The sequence below is a fragment of the Corylus avellana genome, chromosome ca7 (assembly GCF_901000735.1).
Source record: "Corylus avellana chromosome ca7, CavTom2PMs-1.0".
NCBI classification, from domain to species: Eukaryota; Viridiplantae; Streptophyta; class Magnoliopsida; order Fagales; family Betulaceae; genus Corylus; species Corylus avellana.
Window position 1 is genome coordinate 3011156 of NC_081547.1, and position 15634 is coordinate 3026789.

Sequence of the window (15634 nt, forward strand, 5' to 3'; positions counted from 1 at the left end):
TTCCTTCCAAAAGAACATGAGAATTTTCCTGGCATGAGGAGGTGATGAGTGATGACAGATGAATGTTAGGATCTAAAATGACAGATGAATGTTCGCATGGGAGCTGCCGGACTCGATGGAAATTGTGGGCTGTTCTCTGATCATCGCCATTAGAGGACCAAAAGAGCTCAGGGCCATTCTGTGCTTTGGATTCCATTCAGATTGCCCCTAGGGCAATATGGTCATTTTATAATCTAAAATGCCCAAATTTTCATTCAGATTAGCCCTTAATGCAAATTACCAACTAATAAAATGAAATCATTGAGTAGTTTGGTTTGCATTGTTGGTTCGGATACTAGCCAGCGTTCTAACTAGAGTTTTGATGATCAGTTATTATTTGTTTTAAAAGTTTAAAGTCATATGAAATTATTAGTTAACATAATTGTTTAATTACTTTGGTTACAGCTTTGATTAGTTAATTGATCAAACTTTTAAAACAAATCATTATTTGTTTTCCTTTGGTTTGTTTTAAAAGTTTAAAAATCATTATTTTAGTACTTATCTTAGTGTGTCACGACAGTGAATTTAGATTATTCAAATATAAAGTTAGAGATAATTATAGTGGTAGTATCTTACCAACCCTAATCAAATCCTAAAATTTATATCAAATTTATTGAATCTCTTCTAACATACTTATCTCATGCAGCCTCATTTCCAGCCTCATTCAGATATGGAAATAAACTATAGATAATGATAGATATCTTTATTCACCAACCCTAATCAAATCCTAAAGCCTATATCACATCAATCGAACCTCCTCTAATTTATATAAAAACCACAAGTTATTTTCTGTATTATACATATATAGTTATCGGGAGAGGCTAAAGCCATAAATCACATTTTTATTCCATATCTATGAATCCCACAATGCTAACATGATAATTCCAACTAATCATTAGATTACTCATTAAAAAAAAAAAAAGACTAGTTAACAATTTGTAGAAGAGAATCTATTTCAAAATCCAAACTAAATATTTTGCCATGGTATTTATAATTAAATTCAACAAAGCAAAATCTCGCTAAATCATCAAATAAATTGTCTTCATTTTTTTTTTGAAAGAAATACATTCCAATTTCATTGATAATAATCACGAGCATAAAGCTCTTACATCGCAGGAGCACAAAGCCCTGAAAATACAAATTATAGCCGAAGCTATATGGATACAACATCACCTAAAACCTCTGCTAACCTATGATTAGTTTTCAGTTGAAATAATAGATCTGCATAAGACAGACACAATCCAATGCATAGGTAGCGCAAATTCCTCCTCGACCCGAAAGCCAGGATGAAGTTCACGTCCACAACTCGAAGGTTTGGACTAAAATTCACATCCACGACCTAAAAGGTATGGACCAAAGTTCAGTTCACATCCAAATAGGCAGATCGAGTGGCCAAGCCTTATTACAAAACAGAAGCAAGAAAACCGAAATAAAACATGAGCGAACCAAAGAAGCAGGGCCTTATTACAAGCAAATAACAGGAATGAAATGTATACAGGGAAAAAACATGAACAAAGACAATACAAGGAAAATAAAACAAACGGGAACAAGCACACGAAGCGTGGATGCCGATTGTGCACTCGCCGGAAACCGACACCTGAAGGGAACGATGGAAGCTCGACGCGGAGAAAGCCTAAAACAGTGGACGGAGGGTGGCGAAACCGATCGCCAGCTGGCTGGAAAACCATCACAGCAGGGGACGTTGAAGCTCATCGCTGGAGGGGCACGAAAAAAGACCCAGTGGCGGACGATGGGCGGCAGAGCGGGCAGAGGAGATCGGTGGCGAACACAAAACAAAATTGGGGGGGAGTTTAAAAGAAACCCCTAAAATCAGCACCCACACCGAATGTCACACAAGTAAGGCTACAAGAACAAAAAAACAGAAAGGAAAGGAGCAAAAAACAACCAGAGAGCCCCGCCATGGACAAAAGCGGAACAAAGAGGAAGGGGCGGCAGAGAAAGGGTAGGGAGGAGGCAACCCAGGCCAGGGACATCAAGTAAACTACTGGCACCTGGTGCAAGGGCAAGCGAGAGGAAGGAGGGAGGCAGCAAACGGCCATCCCTCCTCCCCTCACCATAGGGGAGGGGGCTTACCTGAGGCTGGGGCTCTAGAGAGAAAGTAATAAATTGTCTTCATTAATTTCACTCTTTCCGGCAGATTGTACAGCTATAGAGCCCAGACATGGTATCTCTTTTCTTTTTCTTTTTTTCCTAAGCAAAATGGTACGTCGAGGAAACCAATCGTGATTTTCCTACCTCGAAGTGACCGTAGTAGCACCTATCGCTGGGAGCCGCATAGGAGGGGCCTAAACAGTGAGATCCGCAGGCGCTCCTTCAAGTCCGACTGAGTCATAACCTGACTCAGCCCCACCAAGACATCAACGAAAATTTAAGGCAGTTAATACTAATAAGACATATGTGGAGATTCTCTATTACTGATATTCGAACACATACCCTAATAAATGCCCTAATCACTTGAAAATTTTCTTAAGCCATTAGGCTTTATGGTTGGACATGGTATCATTTACATGAAAAGGAAACAAGTCAAGAGAGTTATTATTAGCAAAATATTCATTTGCATGAACACGAAACAAGGACACATTTGCAGGCTACGAAATATCCAATCAAAGGCCATGCCATTGCCACCTAAAACCTAAAGATCAGCCGTACGGCAAGGTTTTCGAGCAATTTCATCAATAAATCGATTGAAGTTCTGCTTAGAAGAGCCACCGTCCTCCACTGCTTTCTTGGCAGCCTCCTTCAACTCCATCGCCCTCTTCTTTATCTCCACTGCCTCTGGCCCATCAATAACCTCTACAATGCGCCTCTCCACCTCCTCGGCGCTAGCAACCCCGTCTTCTCCATTTCTTATTCTCACCCCAACCTTAAAAACATCAGTTAAAAGCTTGGCATTTGTCAGCTGATCCGTCCACTCCGGATAAGCAATAACGGGGACCCCGGCGACCACCGTCTCCAGCGTCGAGTTCCACCCACAATGAGTCATAAAGCAAGCCACCGCCTGGTGCATAAGCACCTTCTCTTGGGAGCACCACTTGACCACCAGACCAATCCCCTCCGTCTCTTCCAAGAACCCTAATGGCAGTTCACCGGCTTTCATCTCGCAGCCTTTCTCCGGTGGCTTAACTACCCAAAGAAACGGTTTGTTGCTCTTTTTCAACCCTATGGCTATGTTGTCCATTTGCTTTTGAGATAATACCTGTTAGAATAATATCAATTACATAAAATTTACTTAAATTTCAATTTTTGAAATAAGTGATGATTTAATAATACCTTCATGCTGCCGAAGGAGACGTAAATGACCGATGACGGTAGCTGATTGTTTAGCCATTCTATGCAATAATCTTCAGCATTCCACATATCAACTTTAAAGGGAATGGTTTCTTTTTTTCCTAGCAAAAATGGCGACACCAGTGGACCAATGGGGAGAATTGGACTGAGAGAGGCCATGGAGTTTACTATGTTCTTCTCGAGCTCGTAAACAGAAACACCCAAAACCACCCAAAACCCATTTTACCTTATCCAAATATTGAACAAATTCAGAAACCAATTTTGTCATGCATTCGTTTTTTGTAGGGAAGATGAACGAAGGAAGATCTTCAATCTTTAACAACGGCATTCCAGGCAACTCTGCAACCCCTTCCGGATATTCCAAATCGGGAAACAAATTTGGATGCGTAAAGTAATGATAATATATAGAGTATATAGCAGAAGCCTGGTTCCAAAGCATCGCCGCCGGGATGCCATGATCGGCAGCAACATCAACCCACCACGGCATAAAGCCATTGACAATCATGCAAGAAAAGTTGTTGCTCTTGGTTAGGTTGGAAACGAGATCTGATAGATTTCTGGATGCTGTTGTTCGCAGGGATTCAACAAAGAGCTCGAGATTCTTTTCACGGTCAAACTCTAGGCTAAGTCCATCGGAGAAGAACTCAAGCTGTATTGTGGTGTTTTGGGAAGATAAAGTACCGTTGTGCTTGAGCATTCGCTGGCGCGCGAGTTCAGTTGTTGCTAGAGTGACGTGAACGCCATTTGAGACAAGGCGTTTGGCGAATCTTAGCATTGGATTCAGGTGACCTTGCATTGCCGCTGTCACCATTAGAACATGCACTTCTCGATCATCGGCCGACATTGCTTCTGCGTGGACTGTGGAGAGGAAAAGCAGTGGAGGGTTATAATACTTAAGACAGAGTACGCAGAGCATATATATATATGCTCGATTTTGCTAGAGAGTATATAGAGTCAGTTTTCGAAACGGAAAAATGCATGTCCAAGTGTCTATCTACTTCTATACAATAAGGAAGAATAAGGAAATTAGCCCACCAATTCAATAAATTCGCGTTACTGGATTTCTTCCAATTCATTAATTTCCTTACGTTCCCGAATCAGATTTTAATTTATGACCATAAATGACAAGGAAGCGAATTTCATTTTGGACTGGACTATCTATTACATGGATAGGAATTCTTCTCAAAAATTTTAAAGCCACAAATAAGACGCGCGTCCTACTAATAAAAAAAATTAAAAAAATATTATTTAAAATTTAATAAATAAATAAATAACAAATGAATAAAAAAAACTAGGGTGGCCATTTTGTGCCATACGGGGTATCCAGCCAACCCCATTTTAGCTAGGGGTCGCTTGAGCCACCCTAATGGCCAGCCAGGTGAGCCAGGGGTGGCCAAACCACCTCATGCCCCTTAGGGGAGGCCAGTGACTACCAACTAAGATGGGGTGGTCAGCAATCTCATTATTTTTTTATGTATTTTTTTATCCTAAATAACTTTTATTTTTTTATTAGGGGGACACGTGTCCCATTTGTGGCCCTAAAATTTTTGAAAAAGAAATCTTAACAATTAATTACTCTCTAGTCCATTTTGGATTGGAGAGAATCCAAATCCAAATGACAATGAGGCACCTTCATTAATTTGGAAACAAAAATCTCTTGCATTAAATTATTGTAGATTTTGTTATAGAAACAAAATCAAGGAAAATATTTCAAAACCTTCTTCCAAGCTAAAGAAAATAAGGGTGCATTGTGATTTGGGATTGTTTAAAAAATTGCTACATGAAATTAAGGGGTATCTTTAGGGGTGAAATAGCGGTTGCGGTTAGCGGTTAGTGGCTAAAACCGCTAACCGCAACCGCCTAGGCGGTTAGTAAATTTTACTAACCGCCTCCGCTAACCGGGTAGCGGTTAACCGCTTTGAAATAACCGCTTTTTTTCTAACCGTTTTTTTGGGCCTTTTTTTGGGCTTTTTTCTTTGGACCGATTTTGAGCCGGGTTTGGACCGGGTTTGGGCTCACTTTAAACTTTTTTTTTTCTCATTTTAAACGTTTTTTTTTTCCCTTTTCATGGCCATTTTAGCATTAAAAATTACTATATACCAAAATCTTGTTGGCCACCTTCTACAAATCTACACATCATATAATATACAAATAAAATTACAACAAAATAATCACTTCACTTGTAGTCTTATACATAAACTCACAAGCAAGTTCATAAACTCACACATAGAAATAAAATAAAACACAAACAAGTTCATAAACTCACAAGCAACCAAAAAAACCAACATATATGGTTAAACTTGAAGCTTGAAGCCCATTTCAATCAACCAAAAAAAGGTTCATAAACTCACGACTTATTGTTATTATATATATATAATATAAATATATATTATATTTAAAAAAAAGCGGTTAGCGGATTTCCAAAACCCACTAACCGCTAACCGCAACCGCCTAGGCAATTAGCGGTTTTTACTAACCGCTTTCAAAGCGGTTAGGCGGTTAGCGGTTAACGGTTATAGCGGTTGCGGTTAGGCGGTTTTAAATTTTACCCCTAAGTATCTTAATCAATTAAGGACCACGCTTCATGAAGCAGAGACTACTACTTCGAATCTTATTCTACCATTTCTCTCTCATGTGTGAACATTCAAAAGTAAAAAATCTGTGTTTTTAAATAACACTCAATATATTACTTTTTTTGAAAACACACAATTTTCATAGATAACCTACGATTTTAAAGGGCAGACTATAATTTTGCTAAATCCTTATCTTCGTTTTTTAAAATCACGTTTTTAAATTACACATTTTAAAATAATAATAATAATAATAATAATAACTTTTTTAATTTCGCAAGCTTAATTGGTGATTTCCGACCCTGATAACATGATTTAAGCCATGACCTTATCCTGCATATATATATATATATATATATATATATACCTTCCAAATTGAGGATGACATCACTGAATATGTCATCTTGTTCAAAGATCGAGTACATATATACCTTCCAAATTGAGGATGACATCACTGAACATGTCATCTTGTTCAAAGAGTAAATACATTAACATTGTGGTCAGAAAAATCGACAACCTCCTCCTTTTTTTTTTTTTTTTTTTTTTTTTTTTTTTTTTTTTTTTGGGGGGCCTTTTGGGACCACCCCTTGCCAAGGGGTGGGGTGGTCTGGCCACTCCATTTTGGCCAAGGCGGTGGCCAAAGTCACCCCTATTTAGTCTTTCTTTTTTTTTTTTTATAAAAAAAAAAAATTAATGCGTAAAACGACGTTATTTTGGACTGGATAAGTGTTGTAGTTTTGGAACCCAAAACAATGTAGTTTTGGGGTGAGGGTAAAATAGATATAAAAAATCAAACTGTTTGATTTTAACGTTGAAAACTAACAAAAGGATCCAAAGTGAGAGCAAACCAAAGTTTAAAGAGCCTAAGTAAGAGTTTGATAATTCGGGGGTGCTTGTCAAATCGGGGAGACTTACTGAAGTTTTTCTTAAATATTTTATTCATTTTTAGAATGTCTTAAAATATGTGTCAAATTTTTATGTAAAAGTTCACAATTTCGGGAGCAACCAGACTCGATGGAAATTGTGGGCTGTCCATTAGAGGACCAAAAGAGTTCTGGGCCATTCTGTCCATTGGATTCCATTCAGATTAGCCCTAGGGCAATATGGTCATTTTACAATCTAAAATGCCCAAATTTTCATTCAGTTTTAGCGCTAGGGCAATATGATCATCTATATAATTTTTCTTTATAGATTGGGGGATGAGGCCAAAAGTAATTCCTAAACTAAGTAAGATAATGTAAATTACCAACTAATAAAATGAAATCCTTGAGTAGTACTTTGGTTTGCATTGTTGGTTCGGATACTAGCTAGCTTTCTAACTAGAGTTTTGATCAATTATTATTTGTTTTAAAAGTTTAAAGTCATATGAAATTATTAGTTTTGGTTACAGCTTTGATTAGTTAATTGATCAAACTTTTAAAACAAATCATTATTTGTTTTCCTTTGGTTTGTTTTAAAAGTTTAAAATCATTATTTTAGTACTTATCTTAGTGTGTCGCTACAGTGAAATTAGATTATTCAAATATAAAATTAGAGATAATTATAGTGGTAGTATCTTACCAACCCTAATCAAATCCTAAAATTTATATCAAATTTATTGAATCTCTTCTAACATACTTCTCATGCATGCTCAGTCAAATATGGAAATAAACTATAGATAATAATAGATATCTTATTCACCAACCCTAATCAAATCCTAAAAACTATATCACATCAATTGAGTCTCCTCTAATTTATATAAAATCCACAAGTTATTTTCAGTATTTTACATATATATAGAGCTTAACTTTAATACGGTCAACACCTCAGCTTAGAACAAAAAATCAAAATGAGAACAAAACACCATTATTCTTCTACACAACCATTTTAGTCACTTGCCACCCATTGCCTCTGTGTCTCTCTCTCCGTCGGCCTAATGGGGGTGGCACACGGCCACTCTCTCAGCCCATGGGATGGCCCGCTAGCCACCCTAAGGGTGGCTAGGGGTGGCCACGAGCCACCCCCATGGGGCCGGTGAAGAGAGAGAGAGACAGAGGCAGTGCATGATGGCGGTTCCAGATGACGGTAGTAGGCAGAGGCGGCTCAAATGTGGGAGGATTAATCTTGTGTTTTGCTAAAATGATAATCCCAACTAATCCTTAGATTACTCTTTAAAAAAAAAAAAAAAAAAAAAAAAGTAACATACTTGACGATATTTAGAAGAAAATCTATTTCAAAATCCAAATTAAATATTTTGCCATGGCATTTATAATTAAATTCAACAAAGCAAAATCTAGCTGAATCATCAAATAAATTGTCTTCATTTCACTCTTCCCGGCAGATTGTACATGCAGCTATAGAGCCCAGCAGACATGGTATATCATTTACAGGAAAAAGAAACAAGTCAAGAGCGTTATTATTAATTAGCAAAATAATCATTTGCATGAACATGAAACAAGGGCACATTTGCAGGCTACGAAATATCCAATCAAAGGCCATGCCATTGCCACCTAAAACCTAAAGATCAGCACGTATGGCAAGGTTTTCGAGCAATTTCATCAATAAATTGATTGAAGTTCTGCTCAGAAGAGCCACCGTCCTCCACTGCTTTCTTGGCAGCCTCCTTCAACTCCATCGCTCTCTTCTTTATCTCCACTGCCCCTGGCCCATCAATAACCTCTACAATGCACCTCTCCACCTCCTCCGCGCTAGCAACCCCGTCTTCTCCATTTCTTATTCTCACCCCCACCTTAAAAACATCAGTTAAAAGCTTGGCATTTGTCAATTGATCCGTCCATTCCGGATAAGCAATAACCGGTACCCCGGCGACCACTGTCTCCAGCGTCGAGTTCCACCCACAATGAGTCATAAAGCAAGCCACCGCCTGGTGCATAAGCACCTTCTCTTGGGAGCACCACTTGACCACCAAACCAATCCCCTCTGTCTCTTCCAAGAACCCTGATGGCAGTTCACCGGCTTTCATCTCACAGCCTTTCTCCGGTGGCTTAACTACCCAAATAAACGGTTTGTTGCTCTTTTTCAACCCCATGGCTATGTTGTCTATTTGCTTTTGAGATAATATCTGTTAGAATAATATAAATTACATGGATCATAAATTCAAACATGTATTATCAATTTTTGAGATAAATGGTAATTTAATAATACCTTCATGCTGCCGAATGAGACGTAAATAACGGAGGACGGTAGCTGATTGTTTAGCCATTCTATGCAATAATCTTCAGCATTCCACATATCAACTTTAAAGGGAATGGTTTCTTCTTTTCCTAACAGAAATGGCGACACCAGTGGACCAATGGGGAGAATTGGAGTGAGAGAAGCCATGGAGTTTATTATGTTCTTCTCGAGCTCGTAAACAGAAACACCCAAAACCCATTTTACCTTATCCAAATATTGAACCAATTCAGAAACCAATTTTGTCATGCATGCGTTTTTTGTAGGGAAGATGAACGAAGGAAGATCTTCTATCTTTAACAACGGCATTCCAGGCAACTCTACAACCCCTTCCGGATTTTCCAAATCGGGAAACAAATTTGGATGCTTAAAGTAATGATAGTATATAGAGTATATAGCAGAAGCCTGGTTCCAAAGCATCGCCGCCGGGATGCCATGATCGGCAGCAACATCAACCCACCACGGCATAAAGCCATTGACAATCATGCAAGAAAAGTTGTTGTTCTTGGTTAGGTTGGAAACGAGATCTGATAGATTTCTGGATGCTGTGGTTCGCAGGGATTCAACAAAAAGCTCGAGATTCTTTTCACGGTCAAACTCTAGGCTAAGGCCATCGGAGAAGAACTCAAGCTGTATTGTGGTGTTTTGGGAAGATAAAGCGTTGTGCTTGACCATTCGCTGGCGCGCGAGCTCAGTTGTTGCTAGGGTGACGTGAACGCCATTTGAGACAAGGCGTTTGGCGAATCTTAGCATTGGATTCAGGTGACCTTGCATTGCCGCTGTCACCATTAGAACATGCACTTCCCGATGATCAGCTGACATTGCTTCAGCTGCGTGGAGAGGAAAAGCAGTGGAGGGTTATATATATGAATACTTGATTTTTGCTTGATTCAGTTTTCGAATGGAAAAATGCATGTCCAAGTGCCTATACAATAAGGAAATTAGCCCACCAATTTAATAAATTCGCGTTACTGGATTTCTTCCAATTCATTAATTTCCTTATGCTAATAATTGCTTTCCTGAATCAGATTTTATGACCATAAATGACAACCAGGCACCTTCATTTAATTTGGAAGCAAATCTCTCTTGCATTAAATTATTGTAGAATTTGTTATAGAAACAAAATGGACAGAAATTTATAGTTTGGAGAAAATTTCCTCCGACCTATTCCAATAAGTGCTACGTACGTGTGATCATCTCTCACATGTTTTCTTTAATATTCTTAACACTAATTTATTGTCATTTTACTAACTTAGGAACTCAAACATTAATTTTTGAGAAACCTAAAGATATTAAATGACACTTGTCATTTAGACCTTGTTTGGAATTACGTTTGAGAAATATAGTTTTTAAGTCAAAAAGAGCTTTTGGGTAAAAGCTTTATTTTTAAGCTTTTGCCAAAAGTGCGTTTTAACAATTTTTAAGCTTTTTTTACCGTTAAAAACTCTTTTAATTTTTTTTACCAAACGAGTAATTTTTTCTTCAAACGAACTTTTTGAGTGTTAAAAGTATTTTTAGGCCCCTCAAATGCAATCCTAAACATGCCCTTATTAGAGTAGGTTTAAGGAAATTTCCTCCAAACCAGGTTTGAGAAAATTTGAATCCAAACAAAATGACAGAAATTTCCTCCAAACCTTGAGGAAAATATTTCCAACTTTCATTTAAACTAAAGAAACTAAGGGTGCATTTGACATTGCGATTTCATAAATTAAAAATGTGATTTTAAACCAAATCATAAAAAAAATTGATTGTTTAGGATTGCGTTTTTAAAAAATTGCAATTTAAAAACATTGAAAATTTAGGTTTTCAAATCATAGGTAAGAGGTGTTTTTTTAAAATGTTAAACTGTGATTTAAAAGGCTAAACTGCAATTTTACCAAACGCCTAACTATATTTTTAAAAATCAAGTTTTAAAATTGCTTAGTCACTATCTAATATTGTTATTGAGTTCAATCCCCTTCCTAATTAAAAGAAGAAGAAAAAATCCAAATAAAGCTTAATTGGTGATTTCTGTCCCTAAAATAACAGGATTTAAGTCTTGACCTTATCCTCAATACCTTCCAAATGGAGGGTGATATCATATGTCATCTTGATCAAATACCATTAACAAACTTTTGCGAGCAATTTCACTGATAAATACATTAACGTTGTGGTCAGAAGAACCTTCTTTGTAGACTCCTACTCTATTAATTAATACGTTTTTCTACGTCGCCGATTCGGCAGCCCATCACTGCTGGCCACTTTTTGGGGTGCCAATTAAGATCCAACCCTAACAATCACTCTAGCCCAAGTATGAGTGATCTTGGGTTAAGCACCTTGTACCCAAAATAGATTAGGCTACGGTATTATTTTCTTAATAATCCATTCATAATTAATGCATTATCTTTCCTCTTCCATTCGCATCCGCATTTGATTTAAATATTGGATCCGGCTTTAACAACATTTATGTTGTAGTTTAACCTACCACTTAAATTCAATCTCAAAAAATCTAAAAAGTTATCTGACTTTAAAAGTATTTATTGGTCATGGTTTTTAATCGTGGTTCAAAATAATTCATCCCTGTCTAGAAAATAGAAAGACGGGGATGAGCTTAATGGAAACAGATAGGAGAGAGAAAATTGAAAGACATGGATGAGTTATTTTGAACCATGGTTAAAAAACATGATCAATAAATACTTTTAAAGTTAGATAACTTTTTAGATTTTTTGAGATTAAATTTAAACGGTTGGTTAAACTACAACATACATGCTGTTATTTTAACTAAAATCCTTAAATATTAAGGGTGAGATTAAACATTTTGAATTGAGACAGAAACGTACCTTAATTTGTTGCAGTATAACTTGTCACGTAGTTGGTATTGTGGCTACAAACAAAAAGGGAAATGTTGGACTACTACGATTTTTAATTGTTTATTACGTGGTGTTATAAAGTTGAAAATTATAAACAACAAAATTTAATTGTTTAATTATTATATTAAAGTAATAAGTGTCTTCTTAATAATCTGTTGTAAAATGTGTGATATTCCTTATAGCACTCAAATTGAGTAATACTATAAAGAAAATTTATATTATTGTGTCTTTCTAAAATTGATGTGACTTTTAAAATCAGTACATTCTTTCACGGCAAAAAACACCTGCAAATTAAAAAGAACCAAAGCCCGACCCCAACTCCAAATACAACACCATTTCATCTCCTCCGATTATTTTTTACTACTGTAATAGCATTCCTAGTGAGCTCCTTAAATAGCTAAATTTGAGAAAAAAATTTCACTTTTACAAATTTTAAAAAACTACTTTTAAAATGGATTAAATAGCAAATTTTTTACTTTAGTAAAATATTGTTTTTTATTAGTTTTATAGTGCGTTGTAGCAAGATTTAGAGTTAGAAGAAAGAAGTGTGCAAAAAGCCCAATATAAATGCCCGAGACGTGATATAAAGTACACGCCGTGCTGTGTACACCTGTGCAAATTTTTTTAAAAAAAATTATAAAAAAAAAAAAAAAAAAAAAAAATTTGCACACGGCGTGCGTGGCGTGTACTCTTTTACTTCACCCTAAATGCTCTGCACCTACTCGCTAAAACCCGATCCGGTATGCCCCGGTGGGTGTTGAAATCTCAGCTTTGTGGTTGATTAATAGTTGTAAAATAAGGTTAAACTCTTTAACATAATCAAGTAAGCTCGATAGAATTAGTCAAGTGAAATTTTCGTTAGTCTTTCTCTGAGCAGTACCCCGTGGAAAAAATTGGAAATATTAATAAACGTGACTGTCGCTCATTCGTCGAAAACAGATTAGCGTAAAACCATCAAATCAAAAGACCAATTAATGGTCGTTGTTAGGGAATTCACAAATCTTGCGTAGGCTTTAGTCTCTCCTTTAGACTGGATATGGAACTTTCCGATGGTCTGGGCCGCCGGCGAAACTTAAGAATCAACACTAGCCTCCATCCACAGAATTTTCTTTCCACAAACTCCAACTTGGACTCGCAAGCTCCTATTTCTTCTCATGCCGCTGTTTTTCTTTTTCTTTGGGTTACTATGACCGTTGACTAGTCAAGAAGCTCGAAGGGTTCGAGTTTGACCACCAGTCCAACCCTATTTTTTAGGGAATCCAAATCTTGCGTAAGCTATATTAGTCTCCTTAGACTGGATATGGAACTTTCCGATCATCTGGGCCGCCGGAGAAACATAAGAATCAACACTAGCTTCCATCCCCATATACTTTTCTACAAACTCCAACTTGGACTCGTAATCTTCCATTTTCCTCATTCAGAGTCATCCCAGTTGCCCCTGTTTTTCTTCTTCTTCTATTTTGGTTCTTTTATCCTATTTTCTCCAATCAAGAACCTCCCGAGCTGTTTCCTAGGAAAGAACATAACAATCCCAATTCCCACGTTTGTTTGAATTTTGGAGATTGGAAGTCTCACATTTGTTTGAATATCACGCAACCCAATTACCCTAGTCAAAGAAGAGGCAGAGATCTCACCAGACACCACCTTCCCATGCTGACACTATATATAGGACACACGCACTTCTCCATGTTTCATATCACATTTCACTTCCTAGCTTTCTTGCACCAACAAGCCTCTCTGTTCCTATTCAACATGAATACATTCTTCAACTTCTTCGTCCTTTTTCTGTTGCTCATCTCTGTCTTCATTGCAACAGAAGCCCGTCCCTTCAATATCTTGGATTCTCCAGGCACTGCTCGTGGAGGTTGTGGGGGTTTCTTCGACGGCTTATCTCTCGGAGGGATCAAGCAATCGGGCCCCAGCCCTGGCGATGGAAACAAATTTGCAGACCACCACACCCTCGGAGGAATTAAGGAAGGTCCAAGCTCCGGCGGCGACGGGCACAAATTTATAGACCACAAGACCCTCGGAGGAATTAAAGACGGTCCAAGCCCCGGCGGCGGACACAAATTTGTAGACCACAAAACTCTCGGAGGAATTAAGGAAGGTCCAAGCTCCGGTGGCGACGGGCACAAATTTGTAAACCACAAGACACTGGGAGGAATTAAAGACGGTCCAAGCCCCGGCGGCGGACACAAATTTGTAGACCACAAGACCCTCGGAGGAATTAAGGACGGTCCAAGCCCCGGCGGCGGACACAAATTTGTAGACCACAAGACCCTCGGAGGAATTAAGGACGGTCCAAGCCCCGGCGGCGGACACAAATTTGTAGACCACAAGACCCTCGGAGGAATTAAGGACGGTCCAAGCCCCGGCGGCGGACACAAATTTGTAGACCACAAGACCCTCGGAGGAATTAAGGACGGTTCAAGCCCTGGCGACGGGCACAAATTTGTAGACCACAAGGCTCTTGGAGGAATTAAGGACGGTCCAAGCCCCGGCGGTGGACACAAATTTGTAAACCACAAGACCCTCGGAGGAATTAAAAATGGTCCAAGCCCTGGTGACGGACACAAATTTATAGACCATAAAATCCTTGGAGGAATTAAAGACGGTCCAAGTCCTGGCCAGGGTCACAATTATGTCAATGGCGTGCACCAGCTGTGACTCCTGCTTAGCAACTTTGACAAATTCTTGACAATTTGTTTTTTTGGAACGGTTCATTTATTTGTTATTTACACTCAAACAATACTTTCTATTAATTTATAATTTATTCATCGGTATAAAACATATAAATGCTTTATCCGTTTTTTTTTTTAATGGAATTTTTTTGTTGTCTTTGTCTGAATAGAGTGAGGGCCAATTAAATAAATTGAAATCAATCCATAGCTTTGAATATTTTATATTATATGTGTTAATCAGTTTATTGTTATATTCATCGTTTTTACTTTTTATCGAAGTAATTTTAAGTGGCCTACTTGTATCATACTAAGAATGATGTGGCTATTAAAATTACCATTGAACTTGTGATTGATCATTATTAAATTTTGATAAAAAATGATTTTAATAGCTACATTATTCTTAATATGACACAAGTAAAACACAAGTAAGCCTTATAGAATTACTCATTTTTATCGTGTGAGCTACCATTTTCTTCTAAGGATAAATCTACTCATGGACGCTCAATCCAAATTTTCAAGACGACCAAAATGTGCACACAAAATAAATAAATAAATAAAGGACTCTTTACATTGCTATAAATAGTTGGGCGTCAAAATATCAATAAAGATACATTTTGAAAACTCTCATTGTAAACCAATCTTCAAGAGTACATTTTACTTGTATTATTTGGTATATATCAGAGTTTTACATTGTGTTATAAGTTCAAGTTACAGCGGAGGTAACCTATAAATTGGATTAAAATATTTTAATATTATGAAAAGTCATAATGCCCGGGAAAAATAAAATGTAGGATTTTGGAATTAGAAAAGTATAGTGCAAAATACAAAATGGGAATGTTGAAATATGGACAATAAGCATGATTTTAATTTATCTGTTAGACAAATTTTGCTTCCCAGTTTTATAATAAGTTTTGGTGACATTACTACCATGTCTCTGCCTAAAAGTCAATTGATTCTTATTGAAAGACAACCCTTAATAAAAATACAAAAAATTCTTCTAACTTTTTATGTGGAA

General features: G+C 37.4%; 2 protein-coding genes and 1 pseudogene across 2 annotated transcripts; 1 reads left to right on the top strand and 2 right to left on the bottom strand.

Moving 5' to 3' along the window:
* Positions 1–2692: 2692 nt before the first annotated feature.
* LOC132186535 (UDP-glycosyltransferase 84B2-like) lies at positions 2693–4226 on the bottom strand (annotated as a pseudogene).
* Positions 4227–8315: 4089 nt separating this feature from the next.
* LOC132188678 (UDP-glycosyltransferase 84B2-like) lies at positions 8316–9974 on the bottom strand. Its single transcript, XM_059603199.1, has 2 exons — positions 9063–9974; positions 8316–8979 (listed from the first exon to the last, which is right to left on the bottom strand). The coding sequence occupies exons 1-2, from the start codon at positions 9909–9911 to the stop codon at positions 8422–8424; spliced, it is 1407 nt and encodes a 468-aa protein (XP_059459182.1). The 5' UTR covers positions 9912–9974; the 3' UTR covers positions 8316–8421.
* A 3700-nt stretch (positions 9975–13674) lies between these two features.
* LOC132188756 (uncharacterized) lies at positions 13675–14670 on the top strand. Its single transcript, XM_059603291.1, has one exon. The coding sequence runs from the start codon at positions 13691–13693 to the stop codon at positions 14603–14605; it is 915 nt and encodes a 304-aa protein (XP_059459274.1). The 5' UTR covers positions 13675–13690; the 3' UTR covers positions 14606–14670.
* Positions 14671–15634: the final 964 nt, after the last annotated feature.

Excerpts from the sequence above, each read along its gene's own strand:
- LOC132188678 (XM_059603199.1), bottom strand. The coding sequence starts at position 9,911 with ATGTCAGCTGATCATCGGGAAGTGCATGTTCTAATGGTGACAGCGGCA. Across the intron at positions 8,980-9,062 it reads TCTCATTCGGCAGCATGAAG|ATATTATCTCAAAAGCAAAT; the intron begins GTATTATTAAAT and ends TTATTCTAACAG.
- LOC132188756 (XM_059603291.1), top strand. The coding sequence starts at position 13,691 with ATGAATACATTCTTCAACTTCTTCGTCCTTTTTCTGTTGCTCATCTCT.